Below are 13,617 nucleotides of genomic sequence, written 5' to 3' on the forward strand. Positions count from 1 at the left end.
TTTAGTAAGTACATTGGAACTCCAATGTTTTGGCCAATGGTGTGTAATGGTACCTTCTCTTCATAAAACTTAGGAAGCCCCTAAATTCTCAGTGGAACTGGTGCTCATGGTTATGCCTTCTTCATCACTTTGTCTCATGCACCTGAGTTCTTGGGAAACATTAAAGTCTTCCATTCCATGGCTTTTCAGTTTCTTCCTACGTTATCAGTGACAAAACAATCCACGGCAATATTTTGGTGTGCAACAGGCAACTAGCTGCATTTGAGAAAACATATTACAGTTAGCTTTTGTTCCAACATTAGTTAGCCGCAATTAGAATCATCTGTTCAAGTGACATTTATGTACACTTGATCTAAAATTATTATAGAAGTTGTAGATAATTTTCCTCTCCTCCTGATTTAGTTAAAGAATAAAAGAATGAAGGAAAAGGAAGGAAACTAAAAGACTTACCAGAAAGCACTGACGTGTGATGAGCTTTCACACAAAATTTTGTCAGATCATTAATGATATTATTAGTACAGCTTGTTGATACTGATTTAATACAGTACAACACTTTTTTATGGTTTGTTGAGTTAATAAGAGCCAAAAACATTACTGACTTCCTGGACAGTGCCAAAGAATAAATTGCAGAACTACATAAACAAGCAGTCAAAATATGAAAAATATCAATGGTGCCCCCCCTCCCCCCCCCAAAAAAAAAAAAATTCTTAATTTTATTTACTTAATTATTTATTTATTTTTTGTTCCCTTAAATCCACATAGCAAGTGAATCATGAGGATATGGAATGTGTCAAATTGCCCATAGTTTAAATACAACTTAATAAATACAATGTAAATAAAATGTCAAGTTAACAACATCTACCTAATTGGCAAAAAGTTGTGATACACTGAGGAAGGATCAGTAATATATGCGGGAAGCAAAGTTAAGTGAAGTATTACAATCAATAACTAAATACATGAATACCAAAAATCAAATTTCTGAATGCCTACTATTGTACTCAAAATAAGTATTTGTAAAATAATTATAAGTTTAGTGGTGTTATTCATTTTCTCTCAAAAATTTGTCAATTGTATAAAAATAGTTCTTCATTAGGTACTTTTTCAGACTTTGTTTGAATTTTGGCAGTTGCTTATGATGGGATTTGATGTGCAGTGGAGGAGCATTAAACAATTTAATGCTGGAGAAATAAACCTTTTTGAATGAGATTTAGACTTTTCAGTTCAGTGTGGAGGCTGTTTTTGGTTGTTGTGTTGTAGTCATGTCTTCATACAGAGAAAAGTTATTACAGATAAACGTCAGCAAGGAAAAAATATACTGGGAGGAGGTAGCAAATATACCCATCTTTTGAAACAACTACCTGCAAGAGTGCAAGAGTGTGATACAATGTTTCTAAAAGTAAGAAACAAAATAGATTAGAGAAACACTTGACACACCTTTGAATGATGCTCAAAATCGTCTACAGCAAATGAGGTGCTGACTAAAAATGCACATTCTCTTCTCTGATGGCAACAGCAATTGTAAGGGACACATTACTTCTTGCATCACATACATTCTTTTTCCTGATATTTGAAAAATTCTCTATTGAAACATTTTTGAGAGTGAAAAATGTGTTGGGACTTTCTCACACTTTCAGGAACAGCTGATAGAAACATGCGAAGGCCACACAACAGCAATCTTCCCTGTCTTCACAACCCACCAGACAAATATCGTCTTGTACCTGCACACAGACTGCTACCATGACCCAATGCAGTGGAATGGGGTGATCAAAACATCTTTATGTAAGACTCATACTGTCTCACTTATGGAGAGTCTCACCAAAGAACTAAAACATATAAACATGTTTTTTTTCCTAAGGACTGATATATAGTGGCTTATTTGGTTAGCCATTAAACATATATCAACAACATAACTGGCAGAAATCCTGATAATAGAAATGTGGTGGTTTGCTGAAACATTGTGCCCACTGAACACCAAAATCTGGCTGTACACCCATGAATTACTTTGTAACCTTCAGGTAGATTACAGCTGTGTGTCAAACTGGGACACATATTGGGAATCTTGAATTTTACAGGCAACATTCGTACCAATTGTGCTATAGGGGCATTGCACTAGACCCATCTTCATGGCTTCCGTTCTGCCATCACCTCTCCTCTACTTTGCAAATTTCACAGAGGGTCCCCTGTGTAACTGGCAGTCCTGTAAGAAAGAATACTGTGGAGAAATGTTCCAGTCACAATCTATGGAAAAGTTTCCAGAACAAATCTTTCACGCAGCAGTGAAGTGTGTGAATTTTGAAACTTCCTGGTAGATTAAAACTGTGTGCTGGACTGGGACTCAAAATGGGAACCTTCCCTTTTGTGGGAAATGCACTTATCAACTGAAGTATTGAGGCATGACTCATGACCCACATGCACAGCTTAAATTCTGCCAGTTCCTGACTTCTCCTTCCTAAACTTAACAGAAGTTCTCTTTGATACCTGCATATTTTGTTCAAATAGCACTTTGGGAAGAAAAGATATCATGGAAAAAAGACTTACCCACAGCCTACATGGTTGTTTCCAGATGAATATTTCAATCACTTTGTGTCCCGTGAGTGTTAATCCGAAAATGTTAGCAGGACAGTTTCAGTAAAGCTTAGGAAATAGGAGAAGAACGTTGCTGAGGATATTTTTCTGTTCTAGTATTAAGTTTCTTTTAATAAATTATATTGTACATCAGCAAAGGAAATTTTGAAAATACTAAAAACAATGAGATAGGCTGGACAAGCCCTGATCATACCTTCACATTGCCGACACTGGATGCAATGTGTAAAGGTGTATTCCCTTTGTTGTCCTTAGTGATTGGATTTGCTCCTGCTGCCAGCAAGATCTCTACTTCACGCTGTGCAGAGTCCCAGAGTGAACTGTGCTGCAAAAGTGTTGCAAGTGGTGTCTGTCCTTCCACATTTCTCTCATCTACAGACACCAGCTTCCGCATCACAATGTGCTCTATACACTTAAGTCTATTTTGGCCACATCTGGTTGCAAAGTGTACAATAGTGTTCCCAAGGTGGTCACAGCCCCAGGTTGAAGGCCAAATATCTATAAGATTGTCGATGCCTGTAGTGCTCCCAGCTAGAGATGCTCGATGTATGAGTCTCTGACCATCTTTATCACTTGCTGTTAAATCAGCTCCAGCAGCAACCAGTAATTCAGTAACCTGGAACAAATGCATTATTTCAGCATTATTGTATTTTCAGTTTTATTTAATGGAGAGTTTTTCTGATAATGGCATTATGAAGACCATTCAATAATTAAACAGACAAATAGCTGCACAACACAAATAGTTTATTAAATGAAATGTTTTTTGTCTATTTTCCCACGTAAGTCCCATCAACTTCTATGAACTTGTTCCACATTCTTACAACTCTTTTTATCCCCTCTGCAAATAATTATTTACCTCAATCTCACAGCCTGTTTCATACTACAGGGTGTCCAGAAAAGGACTCCCTGATTTCAAAATTAAATATCTCGAAAACAAAGATCGATAGAGGAATGCAATAAACAGTATGTTTATTGTGAAAGCTATAAGAAGTTTATACAGCAGTTTGAAATAATAGTTACAAAAGCTGCTAACAGATGGCGCTGTACGCTGCACAGCTCATATCAGCATACATAAGTGAAATAATCGTATGAAAACAATCTTTGCAAACAATCACATCACAATGTTTTCAAAATGTTCACCATAGGCAATACAGAGGTGGCGCAAATGAAGAATGAAATTCGCCATCACATTTCATAGTGTCTCAACCGAAATGGATTCACATGCCACAGAGATCGCCGATTCAAGCTCGTCCAGTGTGGGGGGATGCTTCGGGTAGACCATGTCTTTCACTGTGCCCCACAAAAAAAAGACACAGGGAGTCAAATCCGGCGAATATGGAGGCCAATCCATGCCTGCAGCAGTAAATTTGGGATATTCCAAAGCAATGACTCGATTCACGAAGTATTCCTCAAGAAAGCGAAACACTTGTTCGGTCCGATGTGGTCGGGCTCCATCTTGCATAAACCATTCAGTACCTGGTCGATCCTCTAACGCTTGCTGCGTGGCGACAAATTGTTCCAAAATTGCAACATAACATGCACCAGTGACCATTTCTCGAATGAAAAAATGGCCAATAATGCCTCTGCTGCATACTGCAGCCCACACAGTAACTTTAGGAGAATGCAGGGGTTTCGCTTCACACCGATATGGCTTTTCGGAACCCCAAAGTCACCAGTTCTGCTTATTCACATATCCATTCAGGTGGAAGTGTGCTTCATCTGTAAGCCAGATGCAGCCAACATCAAATCCTTCACTATCAATCATTGTGAGCATCTGATTAGCAAAGGCAACCCTTTGTTGCACAGCTCGTATGGGTATGGCCTGGTGCGTTTGAATTTTGAATGGAAACATGTGTAGGCTCTTTCTCAGTATTTTCTGCATGCTGGAACACTTCAAACCAGTCTCAGATGCAATTCTACGGACGGATGACATTAGATTTCACTGAATAATTCCAGAAACTGTGGCGATATTTTCAGGTGTAACTGCAGTTTGCTTGCGGCCAACATGCCCCACTAGATCATCAGTTACGCTGCCTGTTCGTTGAAATTTTGCATACAGCGTACGAATGGTTTTCGCATCGGGTCCTTTTGGAACATTAAATTGTGCTTGAAAACTTTGCCTTGTTGCTGTAGGACTCTCTTCTAACCTGTGGTACTCTAGCACCAGAAAAACGCGTTGTTGAATGGAGTACATGGTTTTAATCTCTTCCTTCGGTATGCTAACCTCCTTTCACGTTTCAATAGTGGAACTGATCACTCTGGGCTTCGGATCACTATTTATACTAGGCATTACGTATGGCGATTACAACGCCATCTGTTAGCAGCTTTTGTAACTATTATTTCAAACTGCTGTATAAACTTCTTACAGCTTTCACAATGAACATACCATTTACTGCATTCCTCTATCGATCTTTGTTTTCGAGATATTTAATTTTGAAATCAGGGAGTCCTTTTCTGGACACCCTGTAGTTTCTTTATGTCTTTGTTGCTGTTGCACTTGATGCCACACAAAGTTTCTTTCATTGGATCAGAGAGATAAAAATTAAAAGCAGCAAGATCAGGATTATAAGGAGGATGAAGTAGGACATTTAACCCACTTTTTCAATAGCTCATTGTGACATATGAGGTTGAGCACTGTCACAAAGAAGAAGTACACCTTACCTCTGCTATCCCAGACATCACTTTCTCAGTTCAGACTTGACTTAATTATCAGTTGAGGTGTATAGTCTGTTGATAGTGCATTGTTCCTCCAATAATCACAGAAATCAAACCATGGGCACTCCAAAAGTTGGTTACCATCACCTTATCAGCTGATAGTTGTGTTCTGAATTCCTTAACAATACACAATTCAGGATGTTTCCACAGTAAGCTTTGATGGTTGGGCTCCAGCTGAAGATTATTTTTCCAGGTTTCACAGTAGGTTAAAATTCTGTCCAAAAATGCAACATCTTCACTACTGGAATGGTTTGAACTTGGTGAAAATGTGAAATCTCCATTCTTTGTGATGAATGGTAACGTATTTGATCAGCTGCAGTCTCTACAGCAATACACCATCATTCTCACCTCAGCCTCTGCTGGAAAAAATTACCCCTCTAGCCTAGTTCAAAAGCATATTTCCCGGACTAACACATACAGCCTCAGTACTGCTCATCCCTTCAAAAAACAACTTAGGATTACACCTCCTGTCACTTAGTATTATCCAGGCCCTGACTGTATTAATCAACTACTTCAATAAGGTTATGACTATCTAAAATCATGCCCTGAAATGAGGTCCAGTCCGTCTAACATTTTGCCCACCACACCTAAAACAGCTTTTCATCACCCTCCCTATCTTCGCTATATCCTTATCAGAACCTATAGGCCTTCTGCACCCATTTAGCTACTCTATGGCTCATACCCCTGTGTCTCTTCCTACTGTAAGACTTACCATATGTGTCCTTCTACCATCACCTATACCAGCCCTTGTGAAGAAGCAAAATGGGATATTCTTACTTCCCCTCTTGTTTCGCAATCTGCCTCCTTAAAATTCATTTTTTCATGTCTGACTAATTACCATTAAAGGTTGGAGCTCAGTTTTAAAGAATATACTACCAGATCTAATTTTGTGATTAGTTTTATGTATGTAATTGATTTTCTAATTTATTTTGACTATTCCTAGTTAGTATCTTTTGTTATAGGGTGAAATCAGTAATAGTTTCATAACTTAAAGTCTACTGTTGACTTATAAACAAATATAAATTCTGTACTAATTATAAACATTTGCAGAAACAACTAGTGGTATACTTCAAGGATCTATTTCTCTCTATTCGAAAACATGTTAGTGAAACCAGTCCTTAATTAATTTCAAAGTAATTAACAGTTTTGTCAAAAGTACTTTTAAGTAACTGTATATGTTAATTTCATCATTTAAACAAAAAATTCGGCCTAACTCTTGTAGTAGAAGAAACTGTTAAAAAGATGCAATTTTTTGATGAATTCAGTTAATTTACTGAGCTAAGTTTTAATTGTAATTTCTGTGAATTAAACATCAAACAATGTGTAGTTTCAGTGCCTATTATTGTGCCGGTGTATAAAGGCCCAGTTTTTGGTCAAGAGTCAGTCAGTCCATGGCCGAGTTTCAGAGAAGTAATCTGTATTGGTTAGATCAACAACAATGCATCTACTTAACCATTAAATAAGTGTTACACCAACAGGCCATGTGTTAAAACAATGACAGTGTCTGTTTAAATTTATCTGAAAGACTGTGAACTGTGTGGTTAGGTTTTTACTGCTCATAGATGTTCAACAGTAAACTATTGTAGCAGTATGTGGATGCTTGCCTGAAACCTATCAATGAGGCTTATCAAAAGTTAAACAATAGTGCACTGGCCATATAACTGTGTAATATTGGGGAAATGCAACTGTGCCCCTGTCAGCTACACCATTTACAGCAATCGGTACTGCACTTCCACCCCCTATTTTTTCAGCCAGTATCACAACACAGTACGTCAATACAGAGGACCATTAATGAAGAAATAAAACAGGCAAATGTCACACCCTGTAACTAGCAATACATAGGCTACCAAAGTGAGAGCCATCTGTGAAACAACATAAGTCACATACCAGCTATTATCTAAATACTGTTCAGCATTTTTCATTGGCATGACTACCACCAAGCTGTCATTTAGGATGAGTGGGCATAGCCTTCTCTGAAAACTACCTAGAACAGATAGTAAGAAATCCTACTCATGATTGAAATATGTTGGATCTAATGGTAACAAACAGACCTGATCTCTTTGAGGATGTCTACATTGAAACTTCTACATCAGTGGCTGCAATGCAGTTGAGGAAACAATGATTACCAAAACAAGCAGAAAGATATATATGTTCAGTAAGAATATATAGCAGGGATGCTGAGTTGTAGAAAGTAAACTAAATAAAAAAAACCAATAGTGTCATATCTCAATGAGGAAGCTGAAACAGCACAGGACATGAGCATGTAGAGGAACACTGGCTCAAGTTTGAAAGAAAAGTTGACCATGCACTGGATAGGTACGTACTCAGTAGAGGGAACCTTCATGGTATCCAGTCACCGTAAAGAAACTTCTAGGGGAACAGAGATTACTGCATAATAGGTGCAAAACAAAGCATAAGGCTACAGATAAGAGTTGCTGAATGAATGGAAGAGCTGAAAAATTAAGCAAATTCCAGTGTTACATTGTTGATTTTCTTTATTTAAACTTATGACTTGTCTCCTGAATATGTTTCTTATATTTCACTTTATCTGTTTCTACTATCGTGTTATAATTTCATGTATTGACTCGTTCCATTACCATGGAGACTTCTCCTTAATTTGGTCCTATGGAACAATAAATAAATAAAAACGCATTTAGCAGTCAAGAGAGCAATGTATGATGCCTTCAATGACTACTGTGGCGGAATACTGTAAAGTGACCTTTATAGAACCGAAAGAAATTCTGATCATTTGCAAAGGCTGTTAATGGCACCTAAGTTAGTATCCAGTCCCTAGTGAATGAGACAGGAACTGAAAATGAGTGTAGCAAAGTAAACACTGAAATGCTTAACTCCATTTTCAAATGTTCATTTACAAAAGGAAAACCCAGGAGAAATGGCCCTGTTTAATCCTCGTGCCACTGAAAAGATGAATGAAATAAGTATTAAAGTATCAAGAAACCGCTGCAACTGATAAAATTGATCAAAGCTCCAGGGTCCAATGAAATCCCTATCAGGTACTACACTGAATTTGCAGCTGAGTTAGCCCCCCTACCAACTATAATCTGTTGTAGATCCTTCCAATAAAAAATCATGCCCCTTTCTTGGAAAAAAGCACATCACATCTGCCTACAAGAAGAGTAGTAGAAGTGATCTACAAAACTACCATCCAATAACTTTGACATCAAATTATTGTAGAATCTTAAAACATACTCTGAGCTCAAACATAATGAGGCATCTTGAACAGAATGACCTCCTCAATGTCAACCAGCACGGATTTCTAAAACATCGATCATGTGAAACCCAACTTGCACTTTTCTTACTTGACATACTGAAAGCTTTGGATCAAGGCAATCAGGTAGGTGCTGTATATCTTGATTTCCAAAAAGCATTTGACTCACTATCACACCTATGATTTTTGTCAAAAGTATGATTGTATGGGGGTATTAGGTGAAATTTGTGCATGGACTGAGGACTTTTTGGTAGGGAGGATGCAGCATATCTTGGATGTAGAGTTATTGTCAGATGTAGAAGTAATTCCCCAGGGAGATGCGTTGGGACCGTTACTGTTCATGTCATATATTAGTGACCTTGTAGACAAGGTTAATAATAAAATCAGGCATTTTGCAGATGCTGCAGTTATCTGTAATGAAGTACTAATTGAAAGGAGCTGCATAAATATTCAATCAGATCTTGATTGTATTTCAAACTGATTCAGAGATTGGCAACTTGCTTTAAATGTTCAGAAATTTAAAATTTTGCACTTCATAAAATGAAAAAATGTAGTATCCTAGGACTATAACATCAATGAGCCACTGTTGGAATCAGCCAAATTCCTGGGTGTAACACTTTGTAGCAATATGAAATAGTATGATCACATAGGTTCAGTTGTGGGTAAATCAGGTGGAAGACTTTGTATGAGACCCATACCATTTATGACTAACAGGGGATATTGAACGTATAGAGAGAAGTGCAGCACAAATGATCACAAGTTTGTTTGATCCTTGGGAAAGTGTCACAGAGATATTGAAGAAACTGAACTGGCAGTCCTTGAAGATAGACATAAACTAGCCCAAGAAAGTCTGTTAACAAAATTTCAAGAACCAGCTTTCAATGATTACTGTAGAAATATACCTCAACCCCCTACATATCAGTCACATAGGGATCATGAGTATAAGATCAGAATAATTACTGCACGCACAAAGACATACAGATAATCATTCTTCCAATGCTCTATATGTGAATGGAAAAGGAAGAAACCTTAATAACTGGTGCAATGGTACATACCCTCTATCATGCACCTCACCATAGCCTCATACAGAATGTAGCTGCAGAGGTAGATTATACTGGCAAACAGAATATCCTGTTAAAGAACATGTTCAACAACATGATTGTCATGACAACAGCACCTGTTTCACCACAAGCTCCATCTGGATCCTTCATCCAGATACCAGATTCTCAGAACTCCACAAGTGCGAACTGGTGTTACATGTCCTTGGTTCTCACCAACTACCTCACCTTAATTTACGTGAATTTCTTCCATCTCAGCATTTCTTATCAGTAACTATTCCATCCCCTACTACCATTCAGCTTTCTGTACCTTTTATTTTCTGACCTGTCTAATCTCCTCCCCCTCCAACACCCCTCCCATGCCTCCCACCTCTACCACATAAAATGCACTCAGTTTTCAACTCTTATTAACTTGTGGATGATTTTTAATCAGCAATCTTGGTCTTTTGTATTACGCTATCTTCCATGTTTAAGTTTGCAGGTCTTCAAGTCTCAACTGGTGCAGTCCCCTACAACAAAGAATCTTTTCTTCTCATCTCATCCAGTAACTCTCTCAATCTGGGGTTCCAGGGAACTTTTTTGAATTCTCCCCAAGTTCTCAACTTAACCAGTCCTTTTCCTTCACCAGTCTTCCTTTCCCTTCAACCCTTCTGTCAGAAGCAGGAGCCACTAGCTCTGACAGCTTTCAATGTTCAATATCTTTTTATACATGTGCTCTCCTACCACAATTTGGTGACACGTTATCCCAAGAGAACATTTCTGTCAGTTGTACACTTTCCGAAAGAAAAAACTGGATCACAAAGTGGAGTTCTTCAAAATTACTTTCTTGTGTGAATACACCATCACAACTAAGACCTTCAACATTATGTTTACTTAAATATGCACCCAACAAATGACTAACACGTATTCCCCCCCCCCCCCCCCCCTGCATTAGGCATTGCCTTCACTACACATGCTTCTCTATTTAATTACTAAATAATCCCTGTATTTGAAACTAATATTCACCCTTTGGTAAGAGTATATAATTACCTACATTTGAAGCATAACTTTCTGAGAATAGATATTACAACACCAAAAAAATCAATAGTGATTTATGCAGCAAATTGAGACTTCTAATTTAAAAAGTTGTAACCACACACTGCATAATACACTGAGGTGACAAAAGTCATGGTATAATTCCTATCATCATATCAGACCTCCTTTGCCTAGTGCAGTGCAGCAACTCAATGTGGCATAGAACTCAACAAGTCATTGGAAGTCCCCTGCAGAAATAATAAGCCTCTACAGCCACCCATAATTAGAAAAGTTTTGCTGACCTGTTTATTATGTCCCACAAATGTTTGATGGGATTCTTGCTGAGTGGTTTGGGTGTTCAAATCATTTGCTCAAATTGTCCAGAACATTCTTCAAACCAACCATGAACAGTTGTGGCCATTGTCATGGTTGTAACCACACACTGCATAATACACTGAGGTGACAAAAGTCATGGTATAATTCCTATCATCATATCAGACCTCCTTTGCCTAGTGCAGTGCAGCAACTCAATGTGGCATAGAACTCAACAAGTCATTGGAAGTCCCCTGCAGAAATAATAAGCCTCTACAGCCACCCATAATTAGAAAAGTTTTGCTGACCTGTTTATTATGTCCCACAAATGTTTGATGGGATTCTTGCTGAGTGGTTTGGGTGTTCAAATCATTTGCTCAAATTGTCCAGAACATTCTTCAAACCAACCATGAACAGTTGTGGCCATTGTCATGGTACATTGTCATCCATAAAAATTCTATCATTGCTCGGAAACATGAAGTCCATGAAAGGCTGCAAATGGCCTCCAAGAAGCTAAAGATAATAATCTCCAGTCAATGATGCATGTAAATATAGACCACACCATTATGGAGACACCACCTGCTTGCACAGTGCCTTCTTAACAACTTGAGTCCATGGCTTCATGGGCTCTGCATCACACTTGCACCCTACCACCTGCTCCTACCAACTAAAATTGGGACTCATAGAATAGAATAGAATAGAATATTTTTATTAGCCTTTCAGTATTTTTCATACAGTTGGCTTCGTCAAAGTTTACAGAGGGTTTTAGTTTCAGTACGATATTCAAATATTTACAGAAAGGGCAGAAAAGGAACTAAAGACCTTTTCTTCAGCATTATGTAAAACAATGTTTTATACAATAATTAAATGCACACATAAGAAAAGAATCACAGTAAATAACTAGCTTATATAATATCAAAACATTTCCTCCATAACCTAGGTAAAACAATTATGTTGATGATTAGTTTCTAAGAATTCTTCAGTTGTATAGAATTTGTTGTTTTTTAGCCAGGTTTGCAATGTATTCTTATATTTAATTAGTGGTACTGTACAGGCTGAGCATGCTGACTTATTGAAAAATTTTATGCTTAAGTACTTATAGTTATTATGGACTAAAGCAAGTCTTGTGGAAGGCAAGTCCAGCAGGTGACTGTTTCTTGTACTGTGTGCATGCACATCACATCTCATGTTCAATTATTTCAGATTTTCTCTGTCATATATTAAACAGTTATATATGTACATGCTTGGCACTGTCATTACTCCAAGAGATTTAAAATAATTTCTGCAGGGCTCTCTGGGTGCTAACCCTTCCATGCACCTGATTGCTTTCTTCTGCCATCTGAAAATACATTCAGCCCCTGGGGAGCTACCCCAAAGCAATATTCCATATTGCAGTTGGGAATGAAAAAAAGCATAGTATGAGTGGAGTAGCAATCGCTTGCTCACACTGTTTCTTAATTTATACAATAAGAAAAGTACTTGTGCTAGTTTACTAGAACTCCTTGGGTAACAGAAGAAATATTGAATTTAATTGATGAAAGGAGAAAATATAAAAATGCAGTAAATGAAGCAGGCAAAAAGGAATACAAACGTCTCAAAAATGAGATTGACAGGAAGCATAAAATGGCTAAGGAGGGATGGCTAGAGGACAAAAGTAAGGATGTAGAGGCTTATCTCAATAGGGGTAAGATAGATACTGCCTACAGGAAAATTAAAGAGACCTTTGGAGAAAGGAGAACCACTTGCATGAATATCAAGAGCTTTGATGGAAACCCAGTTTTAAGCAAAGAAGGGAAGGCAGAAAGGTGGAAGGAGTATATAGAGGGTCAATACAAGGGCGATGTATTTGAGGATAGTATTATGGAAATGGAAGAGGATGTAGATGAAGATGAAATGGGAGATATAATACTGTGTGAAGAGTTTGACAGAGCACTGAAAGACCTAAGTCAAAACAAGGCTCCTGGAGTAGACAACATTCCATTAGAACTACTGACAGCCTTGGGAGAGCCAGTCCTGACAAAACTCTACCATCTGGTGAGCAAGCTGTATGAGAGGCGAAATACCCTCAGACTTCAAGAAGAATATAATAATTTCAATCCCAAAGAAAACAGGTGTTGACAGATGTGAAAATTACCGAACTATCAGTTTAATAAGTCACAGCTGCAAAATACTAATACGACTTATCTCAGAAGAAAGATTAAGGAAAGGCAAACCTACATTTCTAACATTTGTAGACTTAGAGAAAGCTTTTGACAATGTTGATTGGAATACTCTCTTTCAAATTCTGAAGGTGGCAGGGGTATAATACAGGGATCGAAAGGCTATTTACACTTTCTACAGGAAGCAGATGGCAGTTATAAAAGTCGAGGGGTATGAAAGTGAAGCAGTGGTTGGGAAGGGAGTGAGACAGGGTTGCAGCCTATCCCCGGTGTTATTCAAGCTGTATATTGAGCAAGCAATAAAGGAAACAAAAGAAAAGTTCGGAGTAGGTATTAAAATCCATAGAGAAGAAATAATAACTTTGAGGTTCGCCGATGACATTGTAATTCTGTCAGAGACAGCAAAGGACTTGGAAGAGCAGTTGAACGGAATGGACAGTGTCTTGAAAGGAGGATATAAGATGAACATCAACAAAAGCAAAACGAGGATAATGGAATGTAGTTGAATTAAGTCGGGTGATGCTGAGGGAATTAGATTAGGAAATGA

General features: G+C 37.9%; 1 protein-coding gene across 5 annotated transcripts in view; it reads right to left on the minus strand.

The window, feature by feature from the left end:
- Nucleotides 1–13,617, minus strand: part of LOC126240775 (serine/threonine-protein phosphatase 6 regulatory ankyrin repeat subunit C-like) — an 881,520-nt gene that overhangs the window by 42,730 nt on the left and 825,173 nt on the right. For all 5 annotated transcript variants that reach the window (XM_049947953.1, XM_049947951.1, XM_049947950.1 and 2 more), the window contains one exon: nt 2,780–3,199. In XM_049947953.1, coding sequence (XP_049803910.1) covers nt 2,780–3,199 — 420 coding nt within the window. The remainder of the gene's footprint in view (nt 1–2,779; nt 3,200–13,617) is intronic.

The sequence above is a fragment of the Schistocerca nitens genome, chromosome 1 (assembly GCF_023898315.1).
Source record: "Schistocerca nitens isolate TAMUIC-IGC-003100 chromosome 1, iqSchNite1.1, whole genome shotgun sequence".
NCBI classification, from domain to species: Eukaryota; Metazoa; Arthropoda; class Insecta; order Orthoptera; family Acrididae; genus Schistocerca; species Schistocerca nitens.